At 41.4% G+C, this 15,952-nt stretch overlaps 1 protein-coding gene across 2 annotated transcripts in view; it reads left to right on the top strand.

The window, feature by feature from the left end:
* The window catches only part of LOC137625274 (zinc finger protein OZF-like), a 70,474-nt gene extending 55,547 nt beyond the window's left edge, over positions 1-14,927 (top strand). For both annotated transcript variants that reach the window (XM_068356073.1, XM_068356074.1), the window contains exon 3: positions 13,054-14,927. In XM_068356073.1, coding sequence (XP_068212174.1) covers positions 13,487-14,518 — 1,032 coding nt within the window. In that variant the 5' untranslated portion in view covers positions 13,054-13,486 and the 3' untranslated portion in view covers positions 14,519-14,927. The remainder of the gene's footprint in view (positions 1-13,053) is intronic.
* Positions 14,928-15,952: the final 1,025 nt, after the last annotated feature.

Raw genomic sequence — 15,952 nt, 5'->3', positions numbered from 1 at the left:
GATTGCTGTGTCGTATCAAGATATACGTCCCCTGATATTATGCGATATCCTTAAGAGAAATTTTAAGGATATTTGCGCCAGGAGTTAGAATTCTGGAGACCTAAAGGTTAATTCTCTGGGAATATCCCTTAGAAAGCTACCAATAGGAACCTTCCATCAGGACGACATGGCTTGAGCCCAAAAATCCAACTGTACCAGATCCTAGATTTGGTTCCTTCCAGATTGAGAGTCTATGTTTCGTAAACTGGTGATCCAGATGAGCTGTTACTATGCCAGGGCACTGAGGACGTATTTCAAACGAACCACGGGAACTCGCCTACAGACCACAACAGACTGCCATACAAGCCTTGTAATTTTGAGTATGAAACCATGAATGTTGGGTATGTATTGAAATAATTGTTTTATAAATTCTGTGTATATTATTAACATTGTTTTTATTATCATTTTGATTGCATTCAAACCTTACCATTCACAGGGTTGCTCTTCACATATTGGGTTATTTGATATTTATTCACAATTAGATGACACCAAATAAAGAACAGGCCTTGGTAGGTAAGACTAAAAAGCCATAACAGAATTCAACAAGAGTTTCAATTTGATTCTCCCATCGTATAATTTTTCTTTATCGTTAAGAGAAAAATTATATCTTGGCAATCCATGTTTATCAACGGTTATATGAGTATAAGTGGATGTGGTATCTGGTGGAGTAACAAGAACTTTGGGTTTGAGGAAATGCCCCCCTAAATCTTGTAGAAGTTACTGGCAGCAGGGTGACGGATTGGGTTTAAGGCGATAGACAAGATGTCTCTTCGGTTTCTAATCTTGATGCCTGGGAAATGATTGTACTGGAATCGGTATGGACTGACAGGGGTCATATACCTTAGTTAGATAGGCACTGCACATCAAAAGGAACTGACTGTCCTTTGTGGAATCTAGCCAATGAATCCTCTTGGGATTTAATCTGTCTATGGAAAGGAGACAACTGGCGAAATCTAACTGAAGCCCTTTGCGTCAATAGGCATAGATGATGATGATCGTATAATGTTTTTATGTTGAACAGACTGACATAAGTCTCTTTTCATAGTTTGTACGTGACATCTATTTTAAGGTTGTAACTGATCTTAAGATATTTTATATTAGTAATTCATTGCTTCTCGTGTAGTTTTTTTTCTTGTTTCCTTTCCTCTCTGGGTTATTTTTCCCTGTTAGAACCCTTGGGCTTGTAGCATCCTGCTTTTCCAACTAGGGTTGTAGCTTAGCTAGTAATAATAATACCTGTAGTAAAATAAATGTGTATGCTGTGGTGTATTTGATCATATAACTCAGTGCTATCATACTGTATATAATTGTGAATACACCTCAACTGGAAAGACATAGAAACATTCAGTTATATTAGACGAAGTACGATACGATGAACACTAATCTAAAGCTTGTATTAATTATGAGTGAATTTCAAAGCCTTTGTGTAATGATGACTTTAGATAGTCTATTCTGTTCGGTGTTATACAGGGTGTCCATAAGGTCTCTTTAAAATATAAAAACGTATTATGAAAGACATTGAAGATTTATAATAGGGAACATTCAGTGTTGGAACCTACAGTATATCTTCCTCTATTAAGAGGACTTTTTACATTAAAAGCTAAGAATGGCATACTTGTTTAAAGAAAAGGAACAATCAGATTGGTTCTATGTACTCAACAGTTATCAAAGTTTGTTATTACAGAAGGTCCTCAACTTACAAACTTAATAGGTTCCAAGAAGCTGTTTGCAAGTCGAATTTTGTTAGATTATGGCCTAGGATAGGCGTAACCTTACTCCTATGCCTTTGATTTCCAGCTGCAAAAGTCAACAAATAGTCCCGTTTCATATGAAATAAATATCGGGTTATTGCAAATGTTGTTTTGCCATCCGTATTAAGTGATATAATATTGTTTTATTAGAGTATTTCTGTATCTTATTATAGTATACAAACTTTTGATACAATAACTAAGATTTACGAGTTCAGTTTTATTTGCGTTTGTATCTCTGAATGTTCGTAAGTCCGGGACCTTCTTATTATCTTATCTTAATTCTCTTGCACCCCCGTGGGATGCGCAGGGTCTCAATTTATTCATGCCTTGTATCTCTTTCCCGTGCCATCTTTCTGAGCTCAACTCAATTCTCAGATCCAACCTCCCTGTGCATTGTCATCAGTTACGTTTCTCTAGGTCTACTGCGTCCTCTCCTTCCCAGCAGCTTCCATTCAGGTACAGCCTGGACTAACTCATCCTCCTTTCTTAAATTAGGCCCCATCCATCTCCGTCTTCATAATCTAACAATATCGTTCACCTTGGGAAAATCACATTTGTTTATTTCACTTACAGTACTCTGTTGATTGAAGAGGTACTGTTATATTAACCCATGATAAATGGCTACTTTTCAATATTAAACTTACCCGATAATCATGTAGCTGTCAACTCCGTTGCCCGACAGAATTCTACGGAAGGGATACGCCAGCGATCGCTATACAAGAGGGGGGTGTACTCACAAGCGCCACCTGTGGCCAGGTACTGCAGTACTTCTTGTTGACACCACCTCAATTTTTCCTCTGTCGTGCTTCCGGCAAGACGTTCATGGATACGCTTATAATTTTGGAGTCTTGTTCACGGTTTTTGGTGAAGTATTGCTCTAAGATTTCAGCTTTCGCTATTCAGGAAGGCCTTTTTATAGGCCTCTTCGATTAACTTCCTTTTATTATAAACTTATTAAAATTAATTTTTATATTTGTTTATATTCGACCTTTCCTAATAGTAGGCGGTCTTTTCTTGGTACCGAAGTTAATTAACATTGAGCCCGTCATTTCGGTTTTACCTGTTAACATATTATGCTATTTTAATGTTTTTGAAAGAATTTCTTTGATAGTCTCGTACTGTTTTCAAAGTTGAACTAACGTTTTGTTTTGTCTCTGCAGTTGTTGACGTTCAGAACGTTCAACTTGCGCTCTATCGTTACGATAGAGAGAGAATTTTCACGGTGTCACGTTGCAGTAAGAGTAACCGTTTCTAACGTTTTGTTCATTCTTTCTTAGCTTAATGGTTTTAATTCTAATAAAGGAACTTTTTATTTGGGAAATATTTCAGTTTTTTTTTCCTTTAACAATAATATGTTTTAACGATATATATGATTGGGCTCTTCTCTCAGGTTCTAAGTCAAGAGAGAGAGAGAGAGAGAGAGATAGAGACGGAGGGAGAGAGAGCTGGATAAACGTTTCGTTCAAGCGAGTAACGTTGTTATCGTTTTTGCTCTTCTCCCTAGTCTCTTTAGGGGAAGAAGGTAAACGTTTCTAGAGTTTTATTCTTGTTCTCAAGCTTTATGCGGTGAGAGATTTTAAACGTAGTTTATTTGATCTAGTGTTTAGTCTCTTTCCAGCCACTGAATTATTTATCTTTCATTAGATTTTTCTGTTACATTGTAATTCTGTTTTCGCAATTACTAACTTTTAAGGAAGGATAGAATTGCGTGTTTCAGGTACAAACCACTTAAAGTTTCGAGTTCAGTGAAATAAGTGCAAACAGAAAATCAAAAGTGATAAGTGATTAGCGCAAAGTGTGTCAGTGTTGTGCGTGAGGGTACTTCTGTGCGTGCCAGTCGTCCTCCCAGTCCGGGACCTCTTGCAAGCTCCCAAGCCCAGGGGAGAAGCAATGTCGAAGGGCAAAAGGGTTCGGCAGGCCTTGATCGGCGCACAGAAGTATCCTCGGTGGTTGCGGGCGTGTCTTACAGAGACCGTCACTCCCACCCGCAGACGATTGAGCCCTTATTTTGCTCGTCTGCAGAAGAAATTTCGGGGAGAAAACGCTGGACTCAGGTCTCAAGACCTCTTAAACGTAAAGTCCAGACCTCTAGAGTTCAACAACCCGGATGCAGTCATTGGGTTAGCTCTGACTCTCCGCAGTCATCAGGTGACTGCACACCTCCTAAGAGAGGTAAGGCGATGCCTCAACAGACCTCATCTTCTGTTAAGGCTTTGCCTCAACAGACCTTATCGTCTGTTGATCCCAAGATGACTTTGCTGCAGTCCATGCAGTCGCAGCTTGCGGTCTTAATGCGTGAGTTTCAGGCTGAGAAGGTTACACCTCCTCCTGCGAGCGCTCCGCCTCACCGCAGTCCAGTCTGCCAGGCGTACGAAGTTGAGGTTCCTCAAGCTACCTTACCGCGTTCGGAGTTGCCAGTTACCAGCGTTGTGCAGCAACCTTAACCTTCCTTAAGGCAACCTCAACAATGGGAGCAGGAGTCTTATGCCTTGAGGCAAGATTTTCTTGCAGTTAGACCATCTTTGAGGCTACAACCTTTTGAGGTACGACAACCTCTACCATCCTTGAGGCAGCCACCTCAGCTCTCGCAGCTGCTACCTCAACTTTCCTCAAGGCGAGAGCCTCAACTCTTGAGGCTAGCTCCTCAGGAACCTCAACTCGTGAGACAGGAACTGCGTTCTGCGCAGCCGCTACCTCAACTCTCGCAGCTCACACCTCAAGAACCTCAACTCGTGAGTCAAGAGCCTCTCTCTGCGCAGCCACCTCAACCCTTGAGGCAAGCGCAACTCTTGAGGCAGGAACCTCATGCTATGAGTCAGCCACCTCAACGCATGCATCTGCCACTTTCTCCTCAACTTGAGCCTCTTCCCATTCAACTTTGAAATAACAAATGACAATAATAACACCTCATTAGTTTCATAACTTGCATTTGTAATCATATACATGTATGCCTACACAAACATTATGATAATGGAGGTTATTCGTATTACTTAAATAAAAAATATATATGTATTCCTTGCAATATATTTTTAACAAATCGCAAATATGGCAAAATATCTTCAAAACAAAAATGAATCATGAGTTATGAATGTAATGTAAATATTATGTTGATATTAAAACCCCATGCAAGCATGCATGAAGTAATGCAGTGTTGCCAACAGGGCGAGTTTCCCTGTCCTGAGGTGAAGTAGATTATAGATCGTATATTTAGTGCAGCTTAATTCTACGATTATCATGCCGGCTATCAAATTCATCAACAAAACAGTCTAAATCAATTCCCTCGGCACGTGCACTTTCAATGGACAGTAATGCGATATTACTCAATCTAGCACTGGTCATGGAATTTCTGAGAAATGTTACACGCCATGCAACATGCTCTGCTTCTCTTACAGCATGCTCTACATACAGCATGCTCTGCATACAGCATGCTCTACATACAGCATGCTCTGCATACCTTACCGCATGCTTCTCAGTCACACATCTTTGGTTGTTGCCAACTCACTAGACTGTCAAGCAGTTTCATAACGTTGCCTTCTAGTCTGCTGCTTTTGCACCAGTGAAACCCTCACTGAGAGAACTTAGCTTTTCTCGGATATGGTCCCTGTAGATGAGAAAGTGCTTTTCTCCCTCCTTCTGATATTCCCTTGAGGACTCTGTCATTTGGAGAGGAGCCTTTAGCTGCGTAGCCTCCTATGGACTTTTATTTAAGCATAACATGCTTCCAGGGAAGGTAATGGTTCCACTTCAGTCGCTAACCCCGTCTGTTACCACACCTGCTCCCATAGACCTTGAGCTGTGTTGCAAGACATGCAGTCCAAGCTTAGTCCTTGTTAGAGGATTTTTTGTTTACGGAGTCAGTGTGTCACTGGGAAGACGTTCAACAACCAGCAGAAGTGACTTGTTGTGACGCAGTGCGGCAACCTCAGCAACCCGATAAGGAGTTGTCTATACGACCCAGACAGTCTAGACAGCTTCGGGTTGTCACTGTACTTCCTCGCTTCCCCATGGTTGACAGTTCACAGACTGTGCAGCAGTACCATGATCTTGTGTCCGGCTCCGTCAGACGACTGGCTTTTAAGAGCTCCCACAAGTCGTCGCTGTCTGGAGATTCTCAGATGGACTATGGATCTGACCAAGGAACTGGGCCTCCTGGTCAATTTTGAGGAGTCTCAGCTCGTCCCATCCCAGACCATTGTCTACCTGGGTATGGATCTTCAGAGTCGAGCTTTTCGGGCTTTTCCGTCGGCCCCAAGGATCTTCCAAGCCCTAGAATGCATCCAGAGCATGCTGAGAAGGAACCGATGCTCAGTCAGGTAGTGGATGAGTCTAACAGGGACACTTTCATCGCTGGCCCTGTTCATCGTGTTAGGGAGACTCCACCTCCCCCCCCCTTCAGTATCATCTAGCTGCTCACTGGATAAAGGACATGACGCTAGAGACGGTCTCAGTTCCTGTTTCCGAAGAGAGGAGGTCTTCTCTCGCGTGGTGTAAGAACAGCTTTCTTCTCAAGGAAGTCTACATTTGGCTGTTCAGAAACCAGACCGCCGTCTCCTCTCGGACGCATCAGACACGGGCTGGGGTGCGACTTTGGACGGACAGGAATGCTCGGGAACATGGAATCAGGAGCAAAGGACACTTCACATCAATTGCAAGGAGTTGTTGGCGGTTCTTCTGGCCTTGATAAACTTCAAGTCCCTCCAGCTTAACAAGGTGGTGGAGGTGGACTCTGACAACACCACAGCCCTGGCTTACATCTTCAAGCAGGGAGGGACTCTTTCGTGGAAGTTGTTCTAGATCGCAAGGGACCTCCTCATCTGGTCAAAAGATCGAAAGCTCACGCTGGTAACGAGGTTCATTCAGGGCGGTATGAATGTCATGGCAGATCGCCTCAGCCGGAAGGGTCAGGTCATCCCCACAGAGTGGACCCTTCACAAGAGTGTTTGCAGCAGACTTTGGGCCCTGTGGGGTCAGCCAACCATAGATCTGTTCGCTACCTCGATAACCTAGAGACTCCTGTTGTATTGTTCTCCGATTCCAGACCCAGCAGCAGTTCACGTGGATGCTTTTCTGCTGGATTGGTCCCATCTCGACCTGTATGCATTCCCGCCGTTCAAGATTGTCAACAGGGTACTTCAGAAGTTCTCCTCTCGCAAAGGGACACGGCTGACGTGGATTGGCTCCGCTCTGGCCCGCGAGAGAATGGTTCATAGAGGTACTGCAATGGCTGGTCGACATTCCCAGGACTCTTCCTCTAGGAGTGAACCTTCTACGTCAACCTCACGTAAAGAAGGTACACCCAAACCTCCACGCTCTTCGTCTGACTGCCTTCAGACTTTCGAAAGACTCTCAAGAGCTAGGGGCTTTTCGAAGGAGGCAGCCAGAGCGTTTGCCAGAGCAAGGAGAACATCCACTCTCAGAATCTATCAGTCTCAAGGGGAAGTCTTCCGTAGCTGGTACAAGACCAATGCAGTTTCCTCAACCAGTACCACTGTAACCCAGATTGCTGACTTCCTGTTACATCTAAGGAAAGTAAGATCCCTTTCAGCTCCTACGATCAAGGGTTACAGAAGTATGTTGGCAGCGGTTTTCCGCCACAGAGGCTTGGATCTTTCCACCAACAAAGATCTACAGGACCTCCCTAGGTCTTTTGAGACCTCAAAGGAACGTCGGTTGTCCACTCCAGGCTGGAATCTAGACGTGGTCCTAAGGTTCCTTATGTCATCAAGATTTGAACCTCTCCAATCAGCCTCTTTTTAGGACCTCACATTAAAAACTCTTTTCCTCGTGTGCTTGACAACAGCTAAAAGAGTAAGTGAGATCCACGCCTTCAGCAGGATCATTGTTTTCACATCTGAAACGGCTACATGTTCCTTGCAGCTCGGTTTTTGCTAAACGAGCTTCCTTCACGTCCTTGGCCTAAGTCGTTCGAGATCCCAAGCCTGTCCAACTTGGTGGGGAATGAACTGGAGAGAGTACTTTGCCCAGTTAGAGCTCTTAGGTACTATCTAAAAAGGTCTTAACCTTTACGAGGACAATCAGAAGCCTTATGGTGTGCTATCAAGAAACCTTCTTTCCCAAGTTCTAAGAACTCAGTTTCTTACTATTCAGGCTTCTGATTAGGGAAGCACATTCTCATCTGAAGGAAGAAGACCTTGCTTTGCTGAAGGTAAGGACACATGAAGTGGGAGCTGTGGCTACTTCAGTGGCCTTCAAACAGAACCATTCTCTGCAGAGTGTTATGGATGCAACCTATTGGAGAAGCAAGTCAGTGTTCGCATCATTCTATCTCAAAGATGTCCAGTCTCTTTACGAGTACTGCTACACCCTGGGACCATTCGTAGCAACGAATGCAGTAGTAGGCGAGGGCTCAGCCACTACATTCCCATAATCCCATAACCTTTTAACCTTTCTCTTGAATACTTTTTATGGGTTGTACGGTCGGCTAAGAAGCCTTCCACATCCTTGTTGATTTGGCGGGTGGTCAATTCTTTCTTGAGAAGCGCCGAGGTTAAAGGTTGTGATGAGGTCCTTTAGTATGGGTTGCAGCCCTTGATACTTCAGCACCTTAGAGTTGTTCAGCCTCCTAAGAGGAACGCTGCGCTCAGTAAGGAAGACGAACTTATTTAAGGCAGAGTAATGGCTCAAGTCGACTTCCTTACCAGGTACTTGTAATTTCATTGTTATTTTGAATAACTGATAATATGAAATACGGGATACTTAGCTTCTTGATATACATGTACACTGGTTTTCACCCACCTCCCTGGGTGTGAATCAGCTACATGATTATCGGGTAAGTTTAATATTGAAAAATGTTATTTTCATTAGTAAAATAAATTTTTGAATATACTTACCCGATAATCATGATTTAATTGACCCACCCTTCCTCCCCATAGAACCAGTGGACCGAGGAAAAATTGAGGTGGTGTCAACAAGAAGTACTGCAGTACCTGGCCACAGGTGGCGCTTGTGAGTACACCCCCCTCTTGTATAGCGATCGCTGGCGTATCCCTTCCGTAGAATTCTGTCGGGCAGCGGAGTTGACAGCTACATGATTATCGGGTAAGTATATTCAAAAATTTATTTTACTAATGAAAATAACATTTTTCTTAATGTGTGCCAAGGTTTATCTAAAAAAAAAAATCGAACACGCAGCCTCGGCAAAACCATAGAACTAAGTATGGAAGAGATCCATCGTCCTGGGGCGTCTGACAGTTTGTGCACGGCACAGAAAATTTATTGACACGGAGAGCGTTTGATGAAGGGGGGAGTGAACGGCCAAAAATATGCGAGGAAAACATCGATTGTGTAAGACGAGCCTGTAATTGTTTTCCTACGAAGCCCATCCTTACTGTTGCCAAACACTTTTAATTTACCATGTTTTACAGTGCACAAAGTTGTACACAAGAACTTGTGATTGTACACTTGAAAAGTGTAACTCATACAGGTGTTGTTATTATTAATAATATTATTAGTAGCTAAGCTACAACCCTAGTTGGAAAAGCAGGATTCTATAAGCCCAAGGGCTCCAACAGAGAAATTAGTTCTTTTTGAACTGATTTTCCTCCTCGTTGCACTTTTACCAATTTTAGGTGGTCGCCTTTACCCCATATTTTGCAAAATTTCACAAGTATATTGTTTTTTATTTTTTAAATACTGAAAATATGCGACAAATTGCATGCCTGGGAGGGTTAATACAGGATACAGGACACATTTCATAAATATGGGACAATCCCGTCAAATACGGGACATTTGGTTACCCTGCCTATGGTGCACTCAGGTGGTCATGTAGGTTTTTATTTGTGTAGTAAGTGAATCACAGGAGGAATTGCAAAAGGTAATAGAAGATTTAAACAGAGAAATCTGAAATGTGTCTGAAAATGAATATTAGAAAATATTAGTAAAATTGAAAATGGGCAAGAGAGACGACAGGTTAAAAGATTGAGGAATGAAAGTACGAAAAAGATACGGAAATACGTTAGAGTATGTAACAAATCACAAATTTAAGAAATTATATGTATTTTCCTAACTATACAAACCTGATTCCTTTAAAATGATTTGTATTTTTTCCAAATTATACAAACCTGATTCCTTTAAAATGATTTGTGTTTTCCTAATTATACAAACCTGATTCCTTTAAAATTATTTGTATTTTTCCTAATTATACAAACCTGATTCCTTTAAAATTATTTGTATTTTTCCTAATTATACAAACCTGATTCCTTTAAAATTATTTGTATTTTTCCTAGTTATACAAACCTGATTCCTTTAAAATGATTTGTATTTTTCCTAACTATACAAACCTGATTCCTTTAAAACGATTTGTATTTTTCCTAATTATACAAACCTGATTCCTTTAAAATGATTTGTATTTTTCCTAACTATACAAACCTGATTCCTTTAAAATGATTTGTATTTTTCCTAATTATACAAACCTGATTCCTTTAAAATTATATGTATTTTTCCTAATTATATAAACCCAATTCCTTTAAAATGATATGTATTTTTCCTAATTATATAAACCTGATTCCTTTAAAACGATTTGTATTTTTCTTTATTATACAAACCTGATTTCTTTGAGTTAACTTTCTGCCTCGTCCACTCTAAAGATATAAGTGGTTACTCAGTAATTACCGACACCTCTATAAATTTCTAACTGTCGAGTTTCTAGCTATGCTAAATCATGCTCTTATTAAATGACTTAGGTTTGTTAGCAAAAATCATCATCATCTCCTCCTACGCCTATTGGCGCAAAGGGCCTCGGTTAGATTCCGCCAGTCGTCTCCTATCTTGAGCTTTTAATTTAATACCACTCCATTCATCATCATCTACTTTGCACTTCATAGTCCTCAGCCATGTATGCCTGGGTCTTCCAACTCTTCGAGTGCCTTGAGGAGCCCAGTTGAAAATTTGGCGAACTAATCTCTCTTGGGAAGTGCAAGAACTACTAATCATTTTTAAATTTATGAGATATCAGTTATGGCATATGTTTATTTTTACCTTTTGACCAAGTACATGGCACAAAAGCTAAATATCCTTCATTCAACCATCATTTCTCAGCAAGATGGTGCATCGCCACATTGCAGACTGTACTGTATGTTCGTTGGTTGGTTCCTAAATCAAACATTTCCTAGGCTGTGGATTGGAAGGGATGGCCTTATTCCTGGGCACCTCGTTCACCAGATATCGCTCTCCCGGTCCTGTTTTCTCTGAGGGTAACGTTAAAGATATAATTCATCATACAAAGATAGGGAAGATAACTGGTTGCCAGGTGATAGTGTCCTTGCTTGGAGATTGCCAGACTGGGGTTCGAGTTCCGCTCAAACTCGTTAGTTCCTTAGGTCGCTGTAACCTCACCATCCTTGTGAGCTAAGGATGGGGGAGTTTGGGGGAGCCTATAGTTCTATCTGCCGAGTCATGAGCAGCCTTTGGCTGGCCCTTCTTGGTCCTTGCTTGGGTGGAGAGGGGACTTGGGCACTGATCATATGTGTGTATGGTCAGTCTCTAGGGCATTGTCCTGCTTGATAGGGCAATGTCACTGTCCCTCGCCTCTGCCATTCATGAGTGACCTTTAAACCTTTAAAACGTCGCTGATGCCCTTGCCAACACTGATGAGGGAATGGTATCCATGTAGAGGTGTATGAAATGAGGTGAAAAACTCAATAACTACTCTACTGATTTTGTAATAATTTCCACATATTTCTCTGTAAATTATGTTATAACAGATGTAAATTACCATTATATCTGATGGCACTCAACGTGTTAGGGAAGTTACTATGTAAAACAAATATAAAATTTTGTTAATGAATAAAAGAAATCATCAAATTATCAGGAGGTTTGTCTGTATACAGTCAAAACTCTGATATGTTGTCATTGTTCTCAGCCCCTGTGGTTGTGGAATTCCACAAATAATGGGCAATATAAACTCTATGGATGTTTTATTTTCACTCGCAAATATTTCCTTATGAAGTGTAATCGTAATTCTGTAATTCAAATATTTCCTTATGAAGTGTAATCGTAATTCTGTAATTCAAATATTTCCTTATGAAGTGTAATCGTAATTCAAATATTTCCTTATGAAGTGTAATCGTAATTCTGTAATTTAAATATTTCCTTATGAAGTGTAATCGTAATACTGTAATTCAAATATTTCCTTATGAAGTGTAATTGTAATTCTGTAATTCAGAAAGGCCTCAACTTACAAACTTATAGGTTCCAAGGAGCTGTCGAATTTTGTTAAATTTTGGCCTAGGGTTGGCTTCACCTAACTCAAATGCCTGCAATTTTCACCTGCCAAAGTCAACAAATAGTCCCGTATCGTATTGAAAATGTCGACTCGCTTACTGCTGTAAGTGATATAACCTTGTTTAATTCATAGTATTTCAGTAAGAACTTTTAACCCTTTTACCCCCAGGCTATTTGGAAATTTCCAACCCTTAGGCCCCAAGGGGTTATTTTTTTCCCAGCACATTTTGCAGTATATATTTTTTAAATTGCTCTAACAGCCTTAATTTTTGTCATAGAGAGATCAGGTTGGTCTCATTCTCTTGGAAAATGCCTGAATTTTTTATAGCATTTTTTTGCAAGGACGTACCGGTACGTCCATGGGGGTAAAGGGATGGCTTTTGTGAAACGTACCAGTACGTCCTTTGTGGGTAAAAGGGTTAATATAAGATAAGATTTACGATTTGAATTGGATTAGTTTGTATCTCCGAATGTTTGTAAGTCGACTGTTTGTATGTGTGTACACGATCGTACATAGTTCATTTTGTGTATATATTATGCTTGTATCTTCGCTCTTCCCCCGCACCTCAAAGCAACAAGAAATTTCATGTTGAGAAACAGACACTGTTACAGATGAGAAAAGCAGACATGTTTATTCTGGTTCTTTTTAGTGCGAGGGAAGAGCGAAGATACAAGCATAATATATACACAAAATGAACTGTACGATCGTGTGACACACGGTTTGTACAAGGCCGTTTTATGTAATTGTGAATAGACTTTATGGCTGTATAACTAAATATCCATTTTGTCTTTTCTCTCGAGGCGTGCGTACGCAAGTTTTTTCAAGTTATATAAGTAAATAGAGGTTCAAGTACTGTAGAGTAATTAATGGTGGGGCAATTCTTCACATTCTTTACTCATTCACCCCACGAATAGTAAGGTCTGAGTATAGTGTTAATTGTCTGTATGTTCATGAGAAACTAATATATTTAAAAGTATTTTTTCATTATATTCTCTAATGCATTTTATCCTCACATTTCAGGTTTTACCGCCCTGAACGAACATCAGCAATTTCCGGCACCGAGTCTTTGGAAATATCCGAAGGGTCTCTCATAAACGAGTGTTGGCTGTCATGGTGTCCTCCATTGAGGAGCAACGTGTTATTGTATCTTTTCTTTAAATCTTTTAGAGAAGTAAAATCTGTTCTTGTTATAAGTATAATGGTATCAGTAATGAAATAGGATTGTTTTTACAGAAACTACCGGTGTTGTTCATCATTCCCAACAAGTTTTCAGGTATTAGTTCTCATGCAGCTGTGTGTGTTGCCTCATGCTGGACATCGCTGTATGTTCGGGAATGTCGAGGGGACTGGCATCTGGGTTAAAGACTTGAAAATGTCTTGGTAAAAGAGGAACTTATTCCATTTGGCTGTCATTATTGATGCTATTACCGTATTCGAAGGGCAAAAGTATAAAATGGATTCAGATCTTCCCTTAGAGTATCCATTGAAAAGGGAAATAGAAGATCCCTTGTCACCACTTACTGTCGCCAATGAGGATAAGGACTTTGTTAGAGCTGCTGCAGCCACTGACGATGGCCCTCTGCCTTTGGAGCCGTACGTGGAAATAAAAACGGAGCCAGAGCAATGTTACGAGAGCGGAGAAGAAGTGAAATATGCATGTGTCATTGAACCAGCGATGAGTGACGGAGACTCGCCAAAGAGAGAAAAGAAAGCCAAGAGAAAAGCGAATACCAAGTCTTTCACGTGCAGCGAATGTGGCAAAGCCTTCACCCAGAAAAACCACATGACCGTCCACATGCGTCTCCACACTGGCGATAGGCCCTTCAAGTGCGAGGAATGCGGCAAGGCCTTCAAATGGGAGAGCAACTTCAAGATTCACAAGAGAACTCACACGGAAGAGAAGCCCTTCATTTGCGAGGAGTGCGGCCAGTCGTTCTCCCTGATCTTTTCCCTCACGAGGCACATGAAGACCCACAGTGGCGAGAGGCCATTCCCGTGCGGGATCTGCGGGAAAGCCTTCTCCCAGAAAAACCACATGATAGTCCACATGAGGGTGCACACGGGAGAGAAGCCGTTCTCCTGCGAGGAGTGCGGGAAGACGTTCTCTCAGAGGGGTGTTCTCACGCATCACATGAGGGTGCACACGGGGGAGAAGCCCTTTACCTGCCTGGAGTGCGGAAAGGTCTTCGCCCTCAAGAATTCTCTGGCCAGTCACATGAAGACCCACACAGGGGAGAAACCGTACTCGTGCCAGAAGTGCGGCAAGGCGTTCTCTCATAAGGCTCATCTCACGAGACATATGAATAGGCACACGGGGGAGAGGCCCTTTACCTGCCCGGAGTGCGGAAAGGCCTTCGCCCGCAAGAACTCTCTGGCCAGTCACATGAAGATCCACACAGGGGAGAGATCGTACTCGTGTCAGAAGTGCGGCAAGGCTTTCTCTTATAAGGCTCATCTCATGAGACATATGAATAGGCACACTTGAGAAAATCTGTAGAAAAGGGAACTATCTGACCAAAGTGAATAGTCACATTTGAGAAAATCTAACAGAAAAAAAAATAGCTAACAAAAGTTGATGATGTTTATTGTCGTATTTAAGGGAGAAAACTGAGCCAGTAGAACTTTCTAAAAGAGAATACTGTATATGAAACATAAGTAAATATTTTAAGTGGATCAGAAAATCAGATGGAAAATCATCGAACCTATTCAAAGTCACAAGACTCCTTCAAGACGTGCAATTGAAAATGTAGAGCACAGTTTTATGTTATAATTTTGCCTTCCAGAGCCAGTGAGTATTGTTGGTTACTCTTTATAGAAAAATATTCTTTGCAGAAGTGTCTGTAAAAAATAAAACTTATTTGCCTACATAATTGAAATTAAAAAATAAAAGGTTTCGCAGTATTTAATTTCTATGCCTCACAGGAAAACTAGAAAACCAATTAACTAATCTTTTGAGGCAGAAACTGGTGCTTTAAAATAAATGTTTTACCTGACCTATGTAATACACTGAAAAAACAAAGAAATTCCTATTTTTTACTCTTTTGTACCTCCAGACCAAAGTAGTTCTGCTGCCTGACAGTGGGAGTTATAAAAGGACATTTGAAACCGTCTGAAAGTCTGAAGGTTTGAAAGATCTTTGTTCCGGCACAAATACAAACCTTCGCTCTTTACGTAGGATGAAATATCAGCAAAGCTGGTTATGGTTGCCCAATGGAAACGTCTCTGCCTGGCGTCTTCCGGACTGAGGTTCGAGTCCCGCTCAAACTAGATACAGTGCTGTAGTTTATTTAGTGTGCAACCTCACCATCCTTGTGAGGTAAGGATGGGGGTTTTGGGAGAGCCTATAGGTCTACCTGCTGAGTCATCAGCAGCCATTACCTGCCCCTCCCTGGCTCTAGCTTGGGTGTAGAGTGCCTTGGGCACTGATCATATATATACAGTATATGGTCAGTCTCTAGTGTATTGTCCTGCTACCTAGGGCAATGTCACTGGCCCTTGCCTCTGCCATTCATGAACAGCATTTAAACCTTTAAACATGACAGTTAATCATTTGTAACAAGGTGTAAACAGGTGACTGACAGTTACCAGCTTGGGGCAGAGCTTTTTGCAGTCAATTAGAAATTCTTTCACTGCTGGGAGTTTCTTGTCTTTTAAGTTTTCTTTCCAGCGTATTTGTGACTGTTTTCGGCCATGAAGATGTCCATGGTTAAGCAAACTTGCCTTTTAAAAGTTTCTTCCTGTAACTTTTGGACTTATTGCTCAGAAGAGGAATAATCTTCAGCGTCTTATGACGCCACCCTAAGCAAAAAGGCGTTTAGGAACCTTTAGGTTGATTCCTGCTGGTAATGGGCAGCAAATGTGGTCTGTCGTTTCCAGATACCAGCCTGGAGTACCTGCGCGCACAGCGATTCCTACGGAA

The sequence above is a fragment of the Palaemon carinicauda genome, chromosome 32 (genome assembly GCF_036898095.1).
Source record: "Palaemon carinicauda isolate YSFRI2023 chromosome 32, ASM3689809v2, whole genome shotgun sequence".
NCBI lineage: Eukaryota > Metazoa > Arthropoda > Malacostraca > Decapoda > Palaemonidae > Palaemon > Palaemon carinicauda.
The sequence above is the reverse complement of the archived record's forward strand: the minus strand, read 5'-3'. Positions and strand labels throughout refer to the sequence as shown.